The 25,477-nt window shown below is 38.3% G+C and overlaps 1 protein-coding gene across 1 annotated transcript in view; it reads right to left on the bottom strand.

The window, feature by feature from the left end:
* Positions 1-24,678, bottom strand: part of ZDHHC17 (zinc finger DHHC-type palmitoyltransferase 17) — a 96,066-nt gene extending 71,388 nt beyond the window's left edge. Inside the window, exon 1 of the mRNA XM_058568743.1 lies at positions 24,553-24,678. Within this exon, the coding sequence (XP_058424726.1) occupies positions 24,553-24,645 (93 nt within the window). The 5' untranslated portion in view covers positions 24,646-24,678. The remainder of the gene's footprint in view (positions 1-24,552) is intronic.
* Positions 24,679-25,477: the final 799 nt, after the last annotated feature.

Genomic DNA, 25,477 nt, shown 5'->3' on the forward strand with positions numbered 1-25,477 from the left:
TGGTCCCATTAGATTAGTACCATATAGCTAGGTGTGTAGTAGGCTATACCGTCTAGGTTTGTGTAAGTACACTCTATGATGTTGACCACGAAATCACCTAACGACACATTTCTCAGAATGTATCCTGGTCATTAAGCAACACATGAGTATAATTTCATTAGACGCAGCTTGGTGTAATAGAAAAAGTCCTTGACTCAGAGGCTACTGAATTGAGAGTCTGCCACTCTCTTACCTAGACTACAACGCAGCAAAGCAATTAACTGTACTGTAGGATTCAGGTCGCTCACTGGTAAAAAAAGGATAATGATTAAGATCAGCATAGAGTTCCTGTGAGGTGCCTCAAGGACCAACATCAAGGCATCAAAGAGCTGATGGTTTCAGCCCCACTCAATTCATTCCCTTCTTAAACAAAGCACTTTGTTATTGATCCTGTTTTTAGATACTGGGGCTTTACCTAAGATTTCTTTAATTAATAAAAAAAGAATCTGCTGCTTTTTTAAAAAAGTTCAAAAACTACTAGATTAGAAGTCCTCCAAGATCCCTTCTAAGGCTGACACACAATGATTTTATATACTGGAATAAAGAAATTACAGCCACTAGGAAGATCCTTAAAGTACCAAAGGTTTTTACAGCCCTGATAGTTGTTGAAGAGAACTAGAAGGAGAAAGAGCACCTGCAAATCTGCTGCTGAAGTGGTGGGCACGGACGAGAAGAGCTGGGACAAGCTCAGCTGCTGGACATCACTGCTAAGAGAAATCAACACGGCAGAACTCACATTTACACAGCAGGTACAGGCCAACACTGGCTTGTACGTCAAGATGACAGATGCCATAAGACATGCTTATTCACATGCTGGGGTGGAATTATATAACCAATCAACTAGTTACCAAGTGTCTGTGTGCAATCTAGTTAACTTTTTTGATGCTAGACCTATTAAATCTTTAGTTGATGTTGATTTTAAAAAAAAAGAGAGAGGCAGCATTGACCAAAGAATCCTCTATGACCCAGTGCTTATTACTTTATTACCAACCAAATATAGATGTTTTATAAGTGCTCTATCAAAAAAGGTCCTCCAAGAATCAGTTCCATGGTAGAGTATATCTGAAAGAACCAAGATGCAAGAAAAGTAAGTTCAGGAATATTCAGAAAGAAGGATTAAGGGAAGGGACTTGCACTACTATCAACTACAGTATATTAGAAAGCAAACTAACGCAAAAATAAGACCACTGCAGTAATTAACAGGGCATGGAACAGAGGTTGAAGAAGGAGAATTAGAATAAGGAGAGAAAGATATACTGCGTGTTTAATGACGGGGATACATTCTGAGAAACGTGTCATTAGGTGATTTTGTCATTGTGCGCACATCATAGAGTGTACTTACACAAACCTAGATGGTATAGCCTACTACACACCTAGCTATACGGCACTAATCTTAGGGGATCACCATCGTATATGCAGTCTGTCATTGAATGAAACATCGTTCTGCAGCACATAACTGTATGAGTCAATAAATCGTATAAATGGACAAATGGCTAGCCATCTGGGATAAAAAAATTCAGCAGGCTCCAACATAGAACGGTAATGTGCTTGACAGAAAGATGCCAACAAATACAGTCAAGGATATAGTTTCTTTAATGGCAGATAATACTGAAAATAAAAGGCCACACCAAGCAGAATCCAGGGCAGCATGCTCCCAGGTGAAGGGTTCTCAGGTCAGCCACACTCCCCATGAGAACATAAAGATGCCTATACCCTTCTCCTGGTGAGAGAAGCATGCACCCTTCTGTTCTTGGAGAGTATTTGTGCCACCCTGGACTCTCCTGACTGTTCTGGAGACTCTGGCCATAGGCTTGGTGCTCACCAGGTCTAAATAACTTGTTCAAAACTGGCTCCAGGACTTTTCTGAATGTTTACTGCAAAACAAGCTAAATCGCAGATCAATTTCCCAGGCTTCCCAGAGATGTGACTATCCCCTGGCAGGACCAGGTCTCAGTCTGCCTAAGGACTCTTCCTATAGATTCCCACCTCACTCCTCATATCAGATAACTTTCAGCCAGACCAAAGATTTAAATATGAGAATACTGGCAATAGTAGTCCTAATGTAAAAAATAAAATAAAAAATCCAAGAAAAGCATGAATAACACATTTGAAAAATGGGCAAAGGATATGAAGATAATTTAAAGAGGGTCAAATGCAATGGCAAATATATGTAGGAAAAGACGCTTTGTAATTCTAAATTAACTAAATAAATGCATTTCCAAACCAAAAAAAAAAAAAAAGAAGAGGGAGAGAAATCAATTCAATAAAATTCTAGGGCACATACTTGTTACCTACAAGACACAGGTTACCTGCCTGCCTTTGGTGTACAGCCCATATACACAGGTGAATTAGCAAGCCAGTAGGGCTTAACCATATGCTTATGACTTGCACTGTGTAAATGCCTGCTGTCAGGTATCATTCTAACAGGTTAGACTCTGAATCAAGAAGCTGAATGTACTTATACAATTTTGAGCTGCTCAAATTTAATTCCATTAAATGTGTAAGATGAAATTAGAACACTTTTATAAAGGGCTGCTGACAAGAAAAGATGGGAAAGGAAAAAAGGTCTCCATGAGTACTTGAATCATTTTTAAGTCCTAGCTAAAATCAATGAGCCAAATGTGAGACCTTCTTTAAAACAGAGGTAGTGATGAACTAAATTCTGGGGATACCATAAGGATTTTTAAAAAGGAATATTGATAAGATACAATGAAAAGAAAGACAGCATAAGCATAAAACATATATAACCAAGTGAACAACGAATGATAAGGAAAACCAGTAGCCTCTACAAAATTCTCTTTAAAAATGTATTTAGTTAACAATGCCAGCAGATGGCACTACACTCAAGACAGAATCCTTTACTAACCTATTTGATACACCCTCTTTACGGGAAGTTTGGACAAAAATGATTTGGTTATAATAAGGGAAAGATTTCGAATCAATTTTTTCAGTAAGCAACAGGTCTCCTATATATTACATATTCTGCTGTGGTCCCCGATCTCTGGCTGTATATGATTGTTGTTTCTAATAAACACAGTCCAACTTGAGGCACAGGTTCTCTCCACGCTGTAGTACTACCAGTGCCTCAATCCAAACTATCAAACTAACTTTGATTGCTTCCAACAAATTTTAGACTAGGAAAATGTTCATCACCTTCTAGCTTCTTTAAAAACTGGTTTTCATTTCACTTCCTTCTAGCATTAATCCATATGTATACACGTATTTGTAACAATATACATAAATTTAGCATACTTTTTTTTCTTTCCACAGACATTTGATGAACAAATACCAATATGTATATTTTTCTCCCTCTCCTATCTTTTTAAAAGTAATTTTCCTTTTAGGATTTTTATTTAGGGTAGTTTAAGATTTACAAAAACAACGCAAAGGTCCCGTATTCTACACATCCAGTTTCCTCCATTATTAACATCTAACATTAGTATGGTACATTTGTTACAATTAATGAACCAATAATGACACATTATTATTAACTGAAGTCTATACTTTATTCCTTAGTTTTTACACAATGTCCTTCTTGTACTCCAGGATACCTTCCAGGATATCCTATTACATGTAAGTTGTCATGACTCCCTAGGCTCCTATTGGCTACGACAATTTCTCAGACTTTGTTTTTGATGACCTTGATAGTTTCAGAGCTAGTCAGGTATTTTTGTAGAATGACCCTCAATTCAGATCTGTCTGATGGTTTTTTCATTACTAAACTGGAGTTATGTGTCTTTATGAGGAAGTGTTTTTTAATTTAACCTAATTTTGAAAATTGCTTTCAACACTGCTATACAATCTTTATTTGCCCACGTTTATGTATTTTCATGTAGTCTGTAATCATAGTACTCACATATTTTATATTCTTCCTTTTTACATTTCCTCATGCCATTACACATAGTTTTTATAAGTACTGCTTTTAACCACTGCAAATTATTTAAATTGATATATTGAAACATACTAGAACATTTCTCAATCACTGAACATTTAGGTTATTCTTACATTTCCCAACTAAACTCAGACATTAATTCTTAGGCATTCCTCTTCTACGTCTTCCCTTAACATTCTCTTCACCATCAGACTGTAAGCTATGACAGGGCAAGAGCCCTATCTTGATCATTTGCATACTCCCAGTGCTTAGCACACACAGCGAGTGGCATAATATTAGTGCTCTTAGATGAAATGAAAAAGTAAATGGATAGGTTTTTCCTCACTACTGAAAAATACTTCATTTAACATTTCTTCTTTTTAACTGAGGAAACTTCCTGGAGAGAGATTCTTAAAGGGTATGAATATTTTTATGGTTCTTGATACAATATCTAAATTGTTTTGCAAAGGCATTATATTTATAATGCCATCAGCAATATAAGACTAACCATTTCTCCATAAACTCACTGGCACTAGGTATTATTTTTAATTCTCCTCTAATTTACATAGAGTAAATAATACTTGAAATTTCAACTTTAAATATATTTTCCTATTCTAGTTCATCTTTTAAGAATTGCTTGTTCTTATCCTTTGACCATTTTATTCTATTTGAGTCCTAAAATTTGCTTAATATATTTGAATCAGATTTTATTCTATTGAGCCCTAAAATTTGTTTATTCTATTGAGCCCTAAAATTTGTTTAATATATTTGAATCAGATTTTTCTGTATAGAGAAGATTAGATATTAATCTTTTTCATACTGATTTAAACACTTCTGTTCCATTTTTACAATTATCTACGCTTTTAATATATTTCTAGGATTATACGTTTTATAGTCATATACATTAATCTTTTCCTTGGTCTTTTTTGGTCTTGACTTTTATATTTAAAACTACTATAACCATTAGTGCAGGTACAGGCAAATACATCAAATATTTCCAATTCTATTCCCAAGCACATGGTCAGATTGTATGTCCTTGGCCCTTTGAAAGTGAGTCCAAGTGACTGACTTGTTTTTTTAACCAAAGCAATACGAATAAAAGAGACATGTTGCTTTCAGAGAATAGGTTTTAAGAGCCAGTATGCAATTCTTCACTTTCTCTTTCCCTCTGCCATGGAAACTGGCAACGTTCCAGAGAGTAGATAATCAGTCTGGGTCCTAAAGCAGCCACTATTCAACCCACAATGCATGTGTACTGAACCACTAACATGTAAGCCACTAAGATTTCAGGGTTGCTACTGCAGCAAAGCCTAGCTTAACCTAATACAGCTCTGAGAGTTCTTTGATAAGTGGTATGCATTTGGGGATCTATGTAAATCCTTTTCATTGTATTTTAGAGCTGGTTATAACTAGCATATGGGACTGAACTATTAATGAACTATTAATGTTCAGATTTATCTGGTATCTGGCCACATTGTTAAAAAAATATATATATAATCTCTGATTTTTGATGATCTCTTTGAATAGTCTAAGAAGACAATCAAATCTCCTGCAATCAAGTGTGGTCTTTCATTTCCATGGCATATGGCATTGGCAAAGACACCAAATGCAACATCAGAAAAAAATAATAATGACAGCACATCCTTATTTCCTTATATTTTTCTGCATTTTAAAAAGACAACGCCTTTACTGTTTCTCCATTATATATAAGGTTGTTAAATCATCCTTATTCAAATACATTCCAGAGAATAACACTGCATTTAGATATAAATGCCCACTTGACCACCACGCCCTTCCTTGCATTACAGAATATGTCCAATTTCCTATTTCATTTGAGATTCTCAATTTTGTCCTCCAACTATAAGATTCTGACTAGCATTATTTTAATACATCTCCTAGTCGGACTAAAAATCTTATGGAAGTCACCTAGCCTCCCTCCTGCCCTTCACATACACAACCAACTCTTCTTACCAGCAACCCAAACTCAAGTCCTGGCCACATTTCCAACTGGGCCCCATAAAGCTGGGGTAGACACAAAATGTCCCATCTCTGGAAAACTCTGAGGAAGCACCTTTTAAGTGTTATAAGTTGTTTTGTTATTTTGTTTTTTAACTGTATAAGTCAAGTGCACATGTAAATTATTTAAATTTAATTATCAAAATGCAAATATGGATGGCAAAGAAACACTTGTACATCCTAAAAGAAGAAATGTACAAATCCCATATTCAATTGAAAATAAACAAAGGCACTTAGCCATCCAGTTCAGTAGGCAATAGAGAATCAATCAGGGAGTTTTGAGCAAGGAAGTAACAGGATTATACATGCAATTTTAAAAGATCATCTAATGATATTTTTTCCTTATCACCAGCTCCACAATATAGTCTTCCTCCTTCCTGTCCTATTTACTAAAAGGTATTTCCAACTAACAAAATGTCCAAGCTAAAAACTCATTCAACCTTGACTCAAGCTCCCAAAATTTCAGGTGTAATTAATTAGTTACCAAGTCTTACTACTACTTGTCTCAAAACAAATCCACATCAGTCCTTTTCTGCTTTGTCTCTACAATATCCTCTCAAACAATGGTCTAAGACATTTTTCCAAAGAAGATATACACATGGCCAACAGGCACGTGAAAAGATGTTCAACATCACTAATCATCAGGGAAACGCAAATTAAAACTACACTGAGCTATCACCTGACACCCGTTAGAATGGCTACGATCACCAAGACAAAATATAACAAATGTTGAGAGGATGTGCAGAAAAGGGAACCCTCATACAATGCTGGTGGGGATGCAAACTGTCACAGCAACTATGGAAAACAGTATGGAGATTTCTCAAAAAATTAAAAATAGAAATACCATACAACCCAGCTATCCCACTATTGGCTATTTATCCAAAGAACTTAAAACCAACAATTCAAAGAGACTTATGCACCCCTATGTTCATTCCTGCATTATTCACAATAGCAAAGACATGGAAGCAACCCAAGTGCCCCTTGACTGATGAATGGATAAAGAAGATGTGGTATATATATACAATGGAATACTACTCAGCCATAAAAAAGACAAAATCTTCCCATTTGCAATAACATGGATGGACCTTGAGGGTATTACGTTAAGGGAAATAAGCCAGACAGAGACAGAAAAACACTGCATGATTTCACTCATATGTGGAAGATAAATAAACACATGGACAAAGAGAACAGATTAGTGGTTACCAGAGGAGAAGGGGGTTGGGGGTAGGCATAAGGGATAAAGGGGCACATACATATGGTGACTGACAATAATGATGTACAACTGAAATTTCACAATGTTATAAACTATTATGACCTCAATAAAATAAAATAAAAAAATAATGGTCTATCTACATCACTGTTCCAATCACTCCCCTGCTTAAAATCCTTAATAACATGCATACAGAGTAAAGCGAGAACACTTCAGCAATCACACCAAATCACATGACCTGGCCCCAACTTACTTTTTCCAGCTTTAGTATCCACCATTCCCTTCTAAACACCCTACACGTTTATGTATATCAGCCATTCCAAAAAGTCACGCACTTTAAAACCCTCACATCTTTTTGCTCATCTTAGCTATTCTACTCAGAAGGCACACCCCATCTCAGGTTTGGCAAACTTTCACAAATCCTTCGATTCACAAATCACAAGTCATCACAGCCTTCCTTGTTTCCCTCAGGCAGAGTTAACTGTCCTGTTATCTGTGTTCCCACTGCTATGCAAACAAATTATTATAGTGTTGTGTGATGGTATATGTGTTAGTTTCCTATTGCTGCTGTAACAGATTACCACAAACTTAGTGGCTTACAACAACACAAATTTATTATTTTATAGTTCTGGAGGTCAGAAATAAAAGAGCAAATATCACTATCACAAGTTGTCAGCAGAGCCATGCTCCCTCAGGAGGCTCCGGGGAGCAGAAATTTTTTGCCTCTTCCAGCTCTAGCAGCTTCTGGCATTCCTTCGCTTGTGGCAATATCACTCCAATATTCGAGGCCAGCAACTTGAAATGTCTCTGGTCAACTTCATATATAGCCTTCTCCTCTGTGTGTATTCAAATCTCCCTTGGACTCTCTCTTATAAGGATACACATGATTGCAGTTAGACTCTACCCGGATATCCAGGGAAATCTCCCCATCTCAAGACCCTTATTTTAACCATCCCTGCAAAGACTCTTTTTCCTTCATAAGGTAACACTTACAGGTTCCAGGGATTAAGATTTGATATCTTTGGGGGGGCCATAACTCTGCCTACCATAGGATGGGAATAAAGGTGGAAAAGAGAAAAGTAAAGAGGCAGGGCCGGCCCCGTGGCTTAGCGGTTAGATGCGCGTGCTCCGCTGCTGGCGGCCCGGGTTCGGATCCCGGGCGCGCACTGACGCACTGCTTGTCCGGCCATGCTGAGGCCGCGTCCCACATACAGCAACTGGAAGGATGTGCAGCTATGATATACAACTATCTACTGGGGCTTTGCAGGGGAAAAATAAATAAATAAAATCTTTAAAAAAAAAAAAAAGAAAAGTAAAGAGGCAAAATTCATACTACATAAGCTGGTACTGTTTGCAGTTTTCCCTCAGCTATCAAATACCCTCAATAATTGGGAATAAATATCAACTGTTGGCTCTGTCACATGCGGCATTTTGAGAATGCTGAAGTTCACCCCACAGACACAAACAAAGACTCTCTCACTGACCAAACTTTAGTCAGTCTCTTCTGAGCCCTCTTCTCAACTAGGCCTTGACATTGCCTCCCATCCTTAATGGAACTGCACAGTACAGCTTTAGCATGAATCTTGCTAAGTCAGTTTAGAGAGACTTTCTCATCCTTGATACTCGATCACCCTGGTCTGCCTTCAGCAAGAATCTTGTTAAATTGGTTTAGCAAGAACCCCCCTACCCTTGATGTCTCCTCTTAGTATTTTCCATCCACTGATACCCTAACTCTGATTGTTGGCTAGAAATCTGTAATCGTCCTTGCTGTATTCAGAACGGAGCCCAGTTCTGTACTGAGGGCTTCTTTTCCCCTACTGCAATAATTCCTGAATAAAATCCATTTTTACTACTTTAACCACTGTCCGGCTCTGTTTTTCTTTGACAGAAGCTCCCTCTAGAACATTCTCTGGTACAGAAGAGACATTCTCCAGCTCACTTCTAAAAACTCCTCCTCAGCTTCTATGCTAGTGGTATAACTCTGAGGTTGTTTCTGCTGAGCAGGCAACTTTCTTTGGTAAGTTTCTCTCACCTATCTAGCCTCTAAGGTGTTTACTTGGCCCAAAGGAAACACCCTTACTTAATTCAACATCACTGGACACACAGAGGAAGCCCTCTCTTCTGGCTCTTCCATTGCAAGGCTCTTCTATGTATCTCTTACCTTTACACTTTCACATTAAAACAGCAGCAGCCACAAGACTCTGAGTCTTCAAGAACTCCAGGGGACCCAAATCACACTTTTCCAAGGATTCTCTAACACTCCACTCAGCATCCCAGAGAGGCCTATTTTCTGCAACCCAGCAGGCATCCAACCAGAGACCCCAGTCTTTCAGAGGAATTGTCTGCAACCCACATGGAGGAAAATATAAAAACTACAGCACTCCCTCTTGGGTTGATAACTCTTCAAAGAACCCTTTTTTCCATTAACGTCTCTCTTTATCTTGTATAGGCTGGATGTAACAAGAGTTCCAAGACAAATGATGGCCACTTCCCAGCAAGTTGAGTACCTCTGTTTATACTGCAGGAATCCTTTGTCAGCTACTGTCCTCAGATTTGAGCTCCAAAAAAAAAAAAAATGCTTAGGTGACAAGAAAAGTCTCAATATCGCTATTACATACATCAAAAATACTTATCCTTTCACACCTAGTATTTTCACTTAACATTATGTTTTTGAGATTTATCTGTGCTGATACATGTAGTTCTAGTTTATTCAATGCAATTGCTAGATGGTATTGCATTATATGAATAAACCACATACATTCCCCAACTAAGAGACTTTTTGCTACTATAGACCATACTTATTGTTCTCATGTGTTTACAGGTCTCATCTGTAAAAGTTTGTCTAGGACAAGCACCTAGCAGTGGAACTTCTGGATAAAAAGACTTTGAATATCTTCAACTTTACGACCATTAAATTGCTTTCCAAGGTGGTAGCACCAACTTAAACTCTCACTAGTAGTGTATGAATTTTCCTTTCACTATACTTAGATTCACCACACTTCTTAATGTGGGGGGAATCTAATGGGTACCAAATTACATCTTGTTTTGATCTGCATTTCCCTGAAGCAAAGTGAAGAAAGTTTACCTAGAAGAGAGGAACTATATTAATGCTGCTGAAAAGAAGGATGAGGCCTGCAAGGTGACCACCGGATTCAGGAACATAGATGTCGCATTACTTTGACAAGATGGGGAAATATGGCACACTGGAAGTGATTAAAGAAAAGATAGAAGGCAAGAAATTGGAAACAGCAAGTACAGGCAACTCTTTTGAGGAGTTTTGCTACAAAGAAGAACAAAGATATAGGGCAGTAGACAGAAGAGAAGTGGGATCAAGGAAAATATGGTTTTGGTTTTGGGCTTTTTTTAGGATGGGAGAAATAAGCTGGTAGAGCCAAAAACTGCTGATGTAGGAGTATGAGTAGAGAACTGCTGGAGAGATGTCTTAAGTGGGCATGAGAGGACAGAAATTGGTGAAACCAAACATATACAGTACTTTTATGCTGAAAACCACAAAATGATGACGAAAAAAATCAAAGATCTGAATAAACAGACAGAAATACCATATTCATGGATTGGAAGACTCAACATGGTAAAGATATCAATTCTCTCCATACTGATATACAAGTTTAATGCAATTCCTATCAAAAGCCCAGCAAGATTGTTTGTAAATATAGACAAGGTTATTCTGAAATTTATATGGGAAGGCAACTAAAATAACTTTGAAAAAGATGAATAAAGTAGGAAGAAATAGTATACTCAATTTCAAGACCTATTACATAGCTAGAGTAATCAAGATTGTGTAGTATTAGCTGAGGGACAGACACATAGATAAATAAAACAGAACACAGAACCCAGAAATAAAACACACAAATATGCTCAACTGATTTTTGACAACAATGTAAAAGCAATTCAATGGAGGAAAGATAAGCTTTTCAACAAATGGTACTGGAGCAGTTGGACATTTATAGGTTAAAAAAAGAAAAAGAAACTCAACCTAATTCTCACACTTTATACAAAAAATAACTCAAAACTGATCCTGAACTTAAATGTTACATGTGAAATTATAAACTGTAAAAATAAATAAATAAATAAAAGAAAATCTTTGGGATCTATGGCTAGGAAAAAGAACTCAGACTTGACACAAAAAGCACAATCCATAAAAGGAAAATTTATAAACTGGACTTCATCAAAATTTAAACTTATGCTCTGAGAAAGACCCTGTTATGAGAATGAAAAGACAAGCTACAGACTGGGAGAAAACATTTGCAAACCACAACAAAGGACTACTGTCTAGGATATATAAACAACTCAACAGTAAAATAAACAATCAATTTTTTAAAAATTGGCAAAAGACATTGTTATGGGCTGAATTGTGTCCCCCAAAATCCATTTGTTGAAGCCCTAACTCCCAGTACCTCAGAATATGACTGTACTTGGAGCTAGGCTCTTTAAAGAGAGAATTAAGTTAAAATGAGGTCATCAGAGTGGGCCCTAATTCAGTCTGACTGGTGTCCTTAAAGGAAGAGAAAATTTGGACACACGGACAACAAGGGCACGTGCACAGAGGAAAAACCAAGTGAAGACACAGCATGAGGGCGGCTATATGTAAGCCAAAGAGTCAGATCTCAGAAGAAACCAAACCTGCCAATACCTTGAGATCTTGGACTTCTAGCGTCCAGAACTGTGAGAAAATAAATTTCCATTATTTAAGCTACCCTATCTGTGGTATTTCGTTATGGTAGCCCTAGCGAACTAATCCAGACACGGAGACATTTCACCCAAGAGGATATACAGATGGCAAATAAGCACATGACAACACAGTCAGCATCATTAGCCATTAGGGAAATGCAAATTAATACCACAATGACTTATCACCACATACCTATTAAAATGGGCTAAAATTAAAAAGTGACAACACCAAATCCTGGTGAGGATCACTCATACAACTGCTGGTTGGAAAGTAAAATTACAGCTTGACAGTTTCTTAATAACATTAACATTAACATAAACATACAACTACCTTATTACCCAATAATTGCATTCCTGGGCATTTATCCCAGAGCAATGGAAATTTATGTTTATACAAAGACCTGTACACAAATGGTTAAAGCAGCTTTATTTATAATAACCAAAAATTGGAAACAACCCAGATGTCCTTCAGTGGGTAAGTGGTTAAATTGTGGCATATCCACATACTAACCAGTAATAAAAAGGAATAAACTACTGACGCACGCTGCAACCTAGATGAATCTACAGAGAATTATGCTGAATGGAAAAAGCCAATCCTACAAGGTTACATACCACATGATTCCATTTAAATAACATTCTTAAAATTATAAAATTACAGGGGCCAGCCTGGTGGTGCAGTGGTTAAGTGTCCATGCTCCGCTTCAGCGGCCCGGGGTTCGCAGGTTCGGATCCCGGGCGTGCACCGACACACCGCTTGTCAAGCCATGCTATGGCAGTGTCCCATATAAAGTAGAGGAAGATGGGCATGGATGTTAGCCCAGGGCCAATCTTCCTCAGCGAAAAAAAAAAAGGAGGACTGGCATTGGATGGTAGCTCAGGGCTAGTCTTCCTCACACACACACAAAAAAATTATAAAATTACAGAAGTGGAAAATAGTATGGGTATACAAGGGCAATATGAAGAATCTTGGTGGTGATGGAAATGTTCTGTATCTTGACTGATTCAATATCAACCTCCTGGTTGTGATATTATACTATGATTTTGCAAGGGGTTACCAATAGGGGAACCTGAGTAATGTGTACACAGGATCTCTATGCATTTTTTCTTACAACTGTATGTGAATCTACAACTATCTCAAAATAAAAAGTTTAATTTAAAGATTATCAACCTAAACACTTAAAATTTGTACAATTTACCATAATATGCCTCAATGAAAATAGTTATACAATAAAAAATATTTTTAAAAGACATACAATTTTTTTAAAAAACTGTTCACAGCAGTGTTGTCCAATAGAACTTTCTGCAATTATGGACATATTCTATATTTCTGTGCTGTCTAAAACAGTAGTCACTATCCACACATGGCTAATAAACACCTGAAATGTGACTAATATGATTGCAAAGCTGAATTTTTTATTTTATTCATTTTAATTAATTTAAATTTAAATAGCCACATGTCATTGATAGCAACCATACTGGACAAGGCAGATCTAGACATTACAAAGAATGGAAAAGATTATTATATGCTAAGATAGAACTATGTCCAAAGCATATTCAAAAAAAATGCAAATTTTGTAACATTGTATACCATTTATGTACAAAAACAAAGAAACAAATGTATGTATGTAAATAACATATACATTTACACATGCTTTTACCTTCTACTATAGACCCTTCTGTATTATTTAAATTTTTGACAGTAATCATGTGCCTTTTTTTTTTTTTTTGGTGAGGAAGACTTTCCCTGAACTAACATCTGTGGCCAATCCACCTCTTTTTGCTTGAGGAAGACTGTCCCTGAGCTAACATACCTGCCGATCTTCCTCTATTTTGTATGTAGGACATTGCCACAGCATGGCTTGATGAGCAGTGTGTAGGTCCACACTCGGGATCCAAACCCCTGAACCCCGGGCCACCAAAGCAGCACATGAACTTAACCACACCACTGGGCTGGCCCCTGTGCCACTTTTTTTTTAAAGCCAAAAAACCCACGCTGAGGTCTAAATTTCTGATACCTTAAAAATTTAGATACTCTTCAACAATATAGAATAAATCAGTTAGAATAATAGTTCAGAAAGTTTAAACTTTTATTTGGTCTGCTATGTTATAGTGCTAGATTCCGGGTTGTCAAATTTTTTTTTTCCCCCAAGTGTGGGCTTTTTTTGGACTTGGTTATTTTCAGTTATCCACAGAAAAAAGGAGACAAATAAGGAAAAAACAAGTTTAAATAATGAGAACTTATGAAATCAAGTTAACTTCTTACATAAACAGCTGGAAGATCCTAGATATTTATATTGGGTGTTCAATCAGAATGCAAAATTTCCTTAGAAAATAATGTCTACAGTTTATTCATGATTATAGTTACAGAATTATGAATGGAGATTAATGGATATTTCTAATTACAGTGAAGGGAGATAAAATCTCCAAGGTAGAAACAGGTTTAATAATGGTATATATGCCCTCACATAATCTTGAACTGCAGAAAGAAAGGAAAGATTATAAAACAAATAATAGCTAACTCTAATTATGTGCCAAGTACTATTCTAAACTTTAGAGACAGAATTCCATAGAATCAAAGATGCTGCTGATTGTAAGAGGCATCATTACTGTATGTATCACTAAAAAAGAAACCACCACCAACTTAACTACATACAGTGCTTTCTTATTACTTAGAATTTTTATTTATACTAATTGAAAGATCTCTTACAGACTTATTTTGACAGATTTTTATCATATACCACTCTTTGGATATATTAAAAGGAGATACATAAGCAAAACAAATTGGTTACGGTATTGCTAAAACATGTTCAAGATCAGACTCTTCTGAATCACTTCTCAACCTAGAGTGGTCAATATCCACATTCTGTTTTTCATTACAGTATTGTTTTATGAGCCACCAAGAACACATACAGCATTTCTTAAGAGAATGTGTCACTATTATCTCAGAGATTTCCTTTCAAGCCACTGACATCCATTCTTCAAGTTTTGATGCTAGCATTTTCTTGATGTTACTAGAGCTATCAACAGTTTTCGGAAAGCAACCAGGAATCTCAGTCTTTCCTCAAACATTCCTCAAACGGACTGGTGACTGAAATGGGGGCTGCAAGTATACAATCACGCCATTAAGAATAATCACCCAGACTGCACATGTGCCAGCAGTGACAACTAATCACTAGTGCCACTAGGCACCATTCACTGTAAGACAAACTCCAATTTCAGAGACATTAAAATGTAAAATATATACATGTTAAAACCTACAAAATATGGTATATTAACTCATTTAACCTCATAAGAAACCTAAGAGGTAGATGCTATTATGATTCTCATTTTCCGGATAAGAAAACTGAAGCACCAAGAGGTTATTAAGTAATTTGCTCAAGATCATACAGCTACTAATTGCTGGATGTGGCAATTGAACTACATTATTCTCCCCGATAAAACCAAAAAGCTCTATTAACTAACATAATGTGGTCTAGCAACAAATCTTTAGAAGAGATTTAGAAATAATACGAAAGATAGGGGGGCTCTTCAAAAGGCTTAAACCTGAGGCGTCTATAACTAAGCCAGCAGCACCTATCCTCTCGCCAGCTATTACCACAGATTTACTACTGAGAATATTTATCTACAGCCCCCCCACCCCAATCCACACACAGGGTTATTTCACTTCCTTCCAAGGGATTTTACTAAAGAAAGTATATTTTACCTATGAATTTAGACTAAGCAGGAGAAAGAAAGAAAAAGAAAATAAAAGAAAATTTTGAAAAAGAAGGTTTTTAAGGGAATCTAGTTTTATTATTTCAAGTCAAACGGTAACTCAAAGAAGTGGCCTTGGAGCAACTGCCAAAACTGAGTCCTCTCCTAACTCCTTTATTAACAAGAGCTGATAGTAACTCTGATATTTTCTATTACATAGTAAAAAATAATTTGTGTTTTGACCTATTAATTTATATGGCAAAGTATGTGTGACAATTAAGGGTTTGGAGTCAGAGTGTTTAGGTTTCTAATACAAACTCTGCCAACCGCTAATGATGTGAATTTGAATAAATTACTTCACCCCTCTGAGTCTATTTCCTAATCTGTAAACAGTTCAATAATATCTACTTTGCAGAATTACTGTCAAAAGTAAATAAGCAAAACATGGAAGTAACCAAAATGTCCTTTAGTGGGTGAATGGATAAATAAACTGTGGTACATCCAGACAATGGAATATTATTCAGCACTAAAAAAAAAAGAAAAAGAGCTATCAAGTCACGAAAAGACATGGAGAAAACTTAAATGCATATTACTAAGTGAAAGATGCCAATCTGAAAAGGCTACATACTGTATGATTCTACCTACCCTACATTATGGTAAAGGCAAAACTATGGAGACAATAAAAAAAATCAGTGGTTGCCAGAGTTAGCAGGGAGGGAAGGATGAATGGGAAGGATGAATAAGTGGAGCACAGAGGATTTTTAGGGCAGTGAAACTATTCTGTATGATACTATAATAATGGATACATGTCATTATACATTTGTTAAAACCCAGAGAATGTACACCAAAAGTGAACTCTAATGTAAAGTATGGACTTTGGGTGACAATGATGTGTCAAAGTAGGTTCATTTAACTGTAACAAATTTACCACTTTGGTGCAGGATGTTGATAGTGTGGAAGGTTGTGCGCATGTGGGGGCAGCAGGTAGTTGGGAATTCTCTAATTTCTGCTCAGCTTTCCTGTAAACCTAAAACTACTATAAAAAATAAAGTCCATTAAAAAAATAAAAATTTTCTTTAAAAAGTAAATGAGGACATTTGCAATCACAGCTAGCCAGTGCCTGGCAAATAATATTCAATCAGCTCTGTAACTATATCATCATTGTGCTTCGCTATAAAAAACGGGCAACTGGATTCGAGTGGTCTGAACCTGGATTCAAATTCAGTTCCACCACTTACCAGCAAGTTACTTACCCTCCCTATGCCTCAATTTCCTCATGTGTAAAACAGGTGTGAGAATTAAATGAATGAATATATATATATATGCAAAACTGTTTAGGATAGCAGCTAGTTCAGTTACAATTTGATAAGGGTTAGCAATTACTATTATTACCTATTAGATTGAAGAGATGACATGAAAAGCACACAGTACAATGCCTTACACATTAAATGTCGAATTAACTTCCTCCTCCTGTAATAAAACTTTTCCCACATATCAAGAGCATATCGGAGAGTGGGGGATAAAGTATGAGAGTGTTTATCAGAATCACCTGGGAACATTTTCAAACCATACATACCACAAACCCACATACTAAATTAGAAACTTTGAGAGGTGTGTATGGAAGCATGTCTACTCCAACCAAGTTCTCCATAAGATTCTAATACACACACACACACACACTCTTACTTCACCCACCCAGCTCCCACACAAATCCCGTTCTGATGACGTTATTGCACACCAGCAATTAATGGTATTCAGTGCACTGAAATAGCATATATTTTAACATAAATTTCTTGGAGTTTCTATGTATTGTCTGGGTTAGGGGCTGGCAAATATAGCTCACAGGTCAAATTTGGCCCACCACCTGATTTTATGTATAAAGTTTTATTGGAACACAGCACATGCATTCATTTCCATATTGCTTTCATACAACCACCACCTAGTTGAGCAGTTGCTACAAAGACTATATGGCCCACAAACTTGAAAATATTTACTATCTGACCTTTACAGAAAAAGTTTCCTAATCCCTGGTCTAGATTATTCATATAGAATGCTATTCAGTAGCTCAATTAGAACACTTACTGTTAAGAATGAGTTCGATGTAATTACAACATCTCTCTTTTTTTAGTTTAATTTTTTATTGTGGTAACACTGGTTTATAACATTATATAAATTTCAGGTGTACATCATTATATTTCGACTTCTGTATAGACTACATTGTGTTCACCATCAAAAGTCTACCTGCCATCTGTCACTGCACAAATGTGCCCTCCTTTTTACCCCTTTCACCCTCCTCCCACCCACCTTTCCCTCTGGTAACCACCAATCTACTTTCTGTATCTATCTGTTTGTTGTTTTTTATCTTCCACAAATGAGTTGAAATTATATAATATTTGGCTTTCTCCATCTGACTTATTTTGCTTAGTATAACACCCTCAAGGTTCATTCACGTTGTCACAAATAGCAAGATTTCATCTTTTTTTTATGGCTGAGTAGTATTCCATTGTGTATATATACCACATCTTCTTTATCCATTCATCCATTGATGGGCACTTAAGTTGCTTCCAAGTCTTGGCTATTGTGAATAATGCTGCAATGACCACAGGAGTGCACATGTCTTTTCAAATTACTGTTTTTGTGTTCTTTGAATAAACACCCAGAAGAGCAATAGCTGGAACATATGGTAGTTTGATTTTTAGTTTTCTGAGGAACCTCCATACTGTTTTCCATAGTGGCTGCACCAGTTGACATTCCCAACAACATCTCTTAAAGTATGTAAAAAACTAGAAGACTGAAAACAAAGCAAACAAGCAGTGCTTTACATTAAGAGTACAGGGGACAGAAACAGTTTTGCCTGCTAGCATTCCTTTTTTAAGGACGTTGTTCCTCTCCCAACTCCACGAGATCTTGGCCAATTACAGGCCCTCTCCCATGGTCATAGGACAGGGCACATAACCTAAATCAGGACAATCAGATGCCCCTTTCCAAATGGAATAAGGGAAGACATGCAGTCCCTCTAGTTAGCGCAGATTTGACATGTATGGCAAAAAAACACTGGCATCCACGTCCCCACTACACAGAAGAAAGATGCTGTTCTACACTAGGAGAAAATGAAACTGAAAGGCAGAGATGAGGAGAGAGAGATGACATTCTCAGCTCAGGTTCCAGTTATCCTTGAGTCCAACTGCACCCCTGCCATCCTGAGTTTGGGTTATGGAAGCCAGTCAATTCCCTTTTTCTGCCCACGTACGTTTTAACAGAGATGGTGACATTTGCAACCCAAGGATTCTAACTAACACAACAAGCAACTCCTGCCTTCAGCTCACAGAGGGTTTATTTACTTATTTATTTATCTTTCATGAGAATGGGAATAGTTTTGGTCACCAGTTTTGGTCATCCTTCATTAAACCTTCACAAATTAACATATGTTCATAATCAGAAAGTTACTTTTAAAAACCGAACAAGGGTATAGTACAGTAACATCTCAATCAGTAGATATCATTTTTCACCTGATTTTTCCTAGTAGAAAACAACTGATAAAAAACACAAGCTATCTGACATATATACAAAAAAAACTACAGGGACATTCAGCCCTATCATCTCCATCTCTTCAACAATAATCACTGATGATCAAAAAGATGAGCCTAAGACAGTATAATATTCTGATTTATCAAAGGAAGACTACCATATTTAGTATGTATTAACCTTAGAAAACAGTGATTCATTTTGCAAATTTTCAACAATGATTGGGAAATAACCCAAAAGTATTCTGTTTAACCCTCTATACCTCAGGAAATTAAGTTCTTCACAATATCTTCTTTACAGAAAGCTGAAGTTTCACTGTACTTTCAAATTAGCTGCCTGTAGCTCTATTTTAAGGAGATTTTTATAGAAGATATTATCCTACAACTGGATAATTATTACACTGGGTGAGAATTTCACTTGCATATTTTATAATGTGATATTGACTTGAATCAGTTTTTCAAACTCCAAAGTTTAAAATACTTGGTATTTTATTCTTGAATTACCCATATGTAATAAAATCTAATTATAAAATAATACTAGAATTAGATGATGCTTTGAAAGAGAATTTCATATAACCTTGACATTGAAGTAACACCTTTTTGGATTATGTGGTGGTTGGGGTTCTGTTAAAAGCATACTACATCAAGACACCTCAACTGACTAACTCTACCTACCCTAACATACCCATATGATACTCTCTAGAGGAAAGGACGTCCGCAGTGCACTTTTAATTTTTAACAAAATGCCCACGCACACACACACAGATGCACGCACTCACCTTCATTTACCCTGAGGGATCATTTAGCCTACAGTTAATCCTTTTTTATTTTGCAATGTCTTATTTTGTATTCCTCATTACTTTGTGGCCTAGCAAAGCGTCAAGACCATACTTAGGGGCTCAATAAACACTCCTCATATCAAAGCACACATTTTAAGAAAACTAAATGGCGCAAAAAAAGCTCATAATACAGAGTCCTCTGCCCGTCCTCTCTTCCATCCCCAACCAATTTCAATTATCCTACTTAGTCAGTTGCCTCCATATCTAATTTATCTATACTACTACTGCTTAAGATATTACTAACTTCTTACCACAACATTAATAGCTGCCACATATTGTGTTACTAAGGGCCAGACACAGAACTTTATATACATTATCTCATTCAATCTTCACAACGACCTCATGCTATTATATTCCCATTCTAGTCTGGAAAATTGGGACACAGTGCAATAACTTGCCCAGGGTCACATAGCTAATAAGTGGCAAAACTAGGATTTGAACTCAAGCAGGCAAACACCAGCACTCACATTTTTAACCTATACCCTCTTGTATCCACCCACTCCACAGTCCACCCTTAATAAATAGTTTTGGAATAATTCTCTCAAATTGTATTAAAATAACGAGCAAAATAAAGCAAAGAAGTCAAAACAGTAAAACAGCATTTCTCCCAACAAAATATAATTTTCTGGTTCTAGAGGTCAATAATCTTCAATTTTGGCTTTGCTACAATCCACGAGGTCACCAACTAGTTCCATTTTCATTTTACATATGCTGACTTAGTGGTTACTATGCTTAAGGTATAGTATTTTTAAATCTAAATTACAATTATATGACCTAAATTGACCTATAGCATTTTTGCTGAATAAAAAAAGGGACCAGATGCTAAAGACTGTCAGAAAAATATGCTTTGAAGGGAAAGAGCAAGCCAGTAACCTATCAGAAGAAGAAAAATTGTCAAAGTAATTTTCTGTCTGCGTCCTGAAAGCAAGTGAGTTAATTTATATGTGCGTACACATATATATCTCTAACTACATAATAGGCCAAAAAAATAGTAATGGAAAAAGGCAAAATCACTTTCACTAAAGAAAATCTTCAAATAATAGACTTAATAAAATCTGTGAAGACAGGAGATGTAGTAATACTTCAGTTTAATATTTTAAACAAAAAAACATTAGACATGAATATAGACAAAATTAATGTGAGGCAAAAAATGTTACCATTAAAAAAACTGATAAACTAGAGAAAAGGTTGTAATAGAAGTTTTGAAATTGAGACAAAAAGGAAGCGAGCAAGAGATGAAAGCCCTAGATAATCTAGGCAATCCAGTTCAAAGCTATGAGTCAGATCTTGCTGAAACAGAGAGCCCCTATAACAACACTCTGCAGAAGAGAGTACTGTGGCCTCATTCCATGAAAGAGCCGACACGGCTTACTGAGGATGCACTAGTGGGTGAAACAGAAGACTGGTGACAGCAAGTCAGCTGAACCTGGAGACACACATATGGTCTCTATCTCTCTGATCTCTCTGCTCAAGTCTTTCTTCTAACCATTCTAGAAGACAGGAATCTGACACTGCTTATAGGCTACACTACTCAACTCAGCACTTACTTGGATTCTGTTAAGTGTTTCATATGCATACATCTTCCCAACTAGATCATTAACTTCTGGAGAGCAGAAGCTATCCTATTTATTTTATTTTCACCCTATAACCTAGCACAGTGCTATGCATCTAGTAGACAGATGCTCAAGCCTATCGATTTTGAAAAATCACAACATACAATCAGAATATTAGAGTCTAAAGAAATCTTAAAAGATCATCTAGTCTAGCCTCTTTGTCTTAAAAGCAAAGAAACTAAGAGTAGTTAAATATCCATTAGTCTAAAGTCACAGAGCTGGGATTAGCACCCTAATCCCCTGATAATCAGTTCATCTATTTTATAAATGCAAAAATGTAATTTGATCATGATGATACTAAGTGGTAGAACCTAGATTCTCAGTTTGTCACCAGAGCCCTGGCTCTTAACCAGGATCCTATATTGCCTCTCAACGAATCTACCACAAAAGTCCCAGTCTCAAGAGTCCAGCACAGTGCCTGACCCAAACAAGATAATCAAATGTTTAAATGGCTGACTAAATGAATGAATTATTTAATTAAAAAGTAAGATTCTCTCACAGCAAATACCTCAAAAAAGAAAGGCTCATTGTTCATCTAATTACAGAATCCCCTAAGAAAGATTTTAACAGTGAGCAGTTTGCATACTAACAGCAGATTTAAGGAATGACTAATTTCTTTATCCTACAGATAGTTTATCTATTCAGCAAATATTTAATGAGAAACTATTTTTGTGACACAATGTTAAATCTGAGGAAAAAAGTAAAATAAAACTTTTTCCTGCAAGATCCTATTCCACTAAATTAAAACCCACACAAGTTTCTAAACCATACACCAAAACAAAAATAAATGTGTAACACTTCCCTCTTTCTTCTGGTAGAGGAAAAAGAAACAACAGTAACTGAGCAACTACAACATGCCAGTTCTTGAACGCCAACACAGAGTCTCACCTAATCCCTTACAGCCAAGTGAACTGCAACATCCCCATTTTCTAACTAACAAACTGAGGCTTTAAGAGATTAAGTACTTGTCTCATGTCACTTAGCTAATGACCACAAATCCAGAAACGGAACCCAAGTCTTTCTGACCACAAGTCTATGTTCTCTCCAAAAGCGGGTTTAAAGTACTATTATTTTATTTGCTCACCAAGGCAGAGAGAACGGGTTTCTTTCCAAGGGAGACTGAAAATTGCTTATTTTAATTTAACAACAACAAAAAAGAATACATTATGTCATTTAATCCTCACAATAGCCTATTAGTATTATTTCATCCTATAATTATAAATGATGATGATAGAACTCAGCGAAGTAGCTTACCCAAGAACAAGCAGTGCAAGGAAGCAGCAGTACTATACCAGGTCTGCACCAGGTGTGAAGGCAACATTCACCAGAGGGAAAATGAAGAAAGACCTCAGCCCTTGGAGTTACGAGCTTAAGACTCGAAGCATCTAAACTAATCAGACTTTGCGTTTGTTAGGTAAAAAAGAATGGTAGATACCTTTTATATCAACTTCCACTTTCAATGATGATGAAGTCAATTTTCTAGTAATATTCTAGTAAATGGTAACCTGAAGACTGGTCTCTAAACTTCAAGCCTACAGGCCATTCCATTATACCAAACAATCTTTGGATTTGTTACCAAAGTTATTCTTAAAGTACCAAACAAAGTACTATTTCACAAAGCAAAGGTTTATGAAGAGAGAAGAGTATGTTAAAATACATAGAATCAACATTTAAGTATTTGAAATACTTTCACAGGAACAGATGATGAGAAACATTCCTTAGCGACATTTTCAAAGTATCATCTGAAGACTATTTTGTCTAATTCTTGACATATTTTTAGGGCCTAAGTGTGAACTTAAAGAGAGATGTCTCCAATGCTAGTTCTGAAAATGTTACCACTTCGGTAAAAAGAAAATGTTTAATCATACTGTACAGTTCCGTTTGTCACAAATCCAGAGTAGCTTTTTCTGTTGAGAGTGGCCCAGGCATATTCCTAAGAAACTGTCTCAACTGTTTTTGATAAATCAAAGTGATGAATGAGAGAGTGGTTGAGTATTAATATATAACATGGGTAAGTGCTTGTCTTTATTTACATTTTACAAAATATAAGCATACTACAAGCCAAAATCCAGAAATAAATAGAATCATCACAATGCAAAGTAACCAGATAGAGACTTCCATGTTTGTTCACCCCACTACAATACAAAGATTGTCTTCATCCCTTAACCTCATAAAAACTACAGGAGTTCTTCAGGAAGCTTTGCCGCTGCCCCATCCGCACATCACTGTGGATCATTAAAAACCGGAACGCATCAAGAATTGCTTCCAGGCCTGAATTAGCACTAGCTCAGCTACAAACTAAGAGGTAAACAAGTACAGACTGTGACTGATCGTGGAGCGGGGCACTGCTTACTTATATGGGAAGATACTCGTGTTATGATGCGAAACGTGTTGCACTGTCCTCCCCAGGCTCCCCCAAAACACAAAAACGGTACTTGGACAGCTAGTGCGAGCGCGGGTCTAGTCCTAAAAGTTGTGATCTCTCTTTTCAATCACTTAAGGACAAACGCTCAAATAAGGACATCAGACACAAGGTGCCCGGAGGTGCTGCCCATGGCATAACCTGGAAGGACATCACTTTGTCCAAGGCACTGTGCTCTTACCCACACTCCCCCACAGTGAGCTAAACGGGAGGAAGAGATACCGTCCCTCACCCCGGCGAAGGAAAAGAGAAGAACCCAAACCCAGACGCGCTTCCCCCTCGCCCCGAGAGGCTCGGAGCAGGACCAGGGGCTTGAGCTGCGGTGCCCACCGGGCGCCAGGCCCCGCCGCCGGAGGCCCGGCGAGCAGCGCGGCGACACAGCAGCACCACCCCATCTGCACCTCTGTCCTCCAGGCGAGCAGGGCCCCGTCCCAGAGCCCGCCCCGGCCGGGCCCGCCCCGCTATCTCCTCCCCCGTTATCCGCTCGCCGCCGCGCTGGGCCTGCATTTGCCTCCCCGCCCTCCCCAACTTCGGCACGTTCCACTGCCCCACATGTAGGCCACCGTCCTCCACGAATCCGGGCGAGAAAGGTCGGGGGGCCGCAGGGCGAGGAGTGCGCTCGGCGCGACGCCTCACCTCGGGATGGAGAAGGGGCACGCAGCCCGCCTCGGCCTCGTACTCATCCGGGCCGTCCGCCATCTTGGTGTTAAATCCCTCCTCCCGCTGCATGCCGGGAGAAAGCGTTTCACCCTCGCGGGGCGCGGGCGAGGCGGAGGGCGAGCGCGAGCCCCGCCGGAGGCGACACGGCCGCCGCCTCCTCCTTCCCCTCCCCCCGTGACGCCCCCTCTGCCCCCTCCCCGTCGGAGGGCGCGGGTCCCTGCGCGCGTGCGCGCGAGCGGGGCGGCCGGAGCGGGGGCGCGCTCTGCGGCACTGCGCCGGGCGGCGGGCGGAAGGCTCGGTGCGTGGGCGCCGCGCTGGGGGCGGGCCCGGCCCGGGCAGATGTGCGCCGCTGGCCTCGGGAGGGGGTTGCCCGGAGCCCGAGGCCCTCGCGTGGGAGACCCGGCGGCGGGGAGCGAGGACAGCGCAGACCCCGGGACGCCGGGACCCCGCCTAAGGACCCGGGTCGGAGCCACCCCCGGCTCCAGGCCCAAGGTTTGGGCTCTCAGGCTTGAATCCAGACGTGCATCTTCCTGAAGACGAAGACGCACCCCTGCCTCCACGCTCAGGAAGGTCGTCCGCAATTTATGCCTCCGGGGGACGTCCGGAAAAACAGATGAAGCTTGGGGCTGCCTCCTGGAGAAGCCTTTTAAAATGATGCCAACCCGTCCTCGTTGGTCTTGAGTTAACAGCAACCACATAAAAAATTTACGCCCTCAAAGCCCACACCCCCATCTGCTACATTTTAATGTAACCCAGGAATTAAGAACTGAATTCGCTGAAATTCGAACCAGATAAAATGACTAAAGGCTTTTTTAAAAAGATATTAGGGCTGTATGGGGTGGGGGGCGGGGGGGGGGATTGCTTCCTAGAAATGTGCTGATGGGACAATTATAGAAAGCAT

The sequence above is a fragment of the Diceros bicornis genome, chromosome 25 (genome assembly GCF_020826845.1).
Source record: "Diceros bicornis minor isolate mBicDic1 chromosome 25, mDicBic1.mat.cur, whole genome shotgun sequence".
Taxonomy (NCBI): domain Eukaryota; kingdom Metazoa; phylum Chordata; class Mammalia; order Perissodactyla; family Rhinocerotidae; genus Diceros; species Diceros bicornis.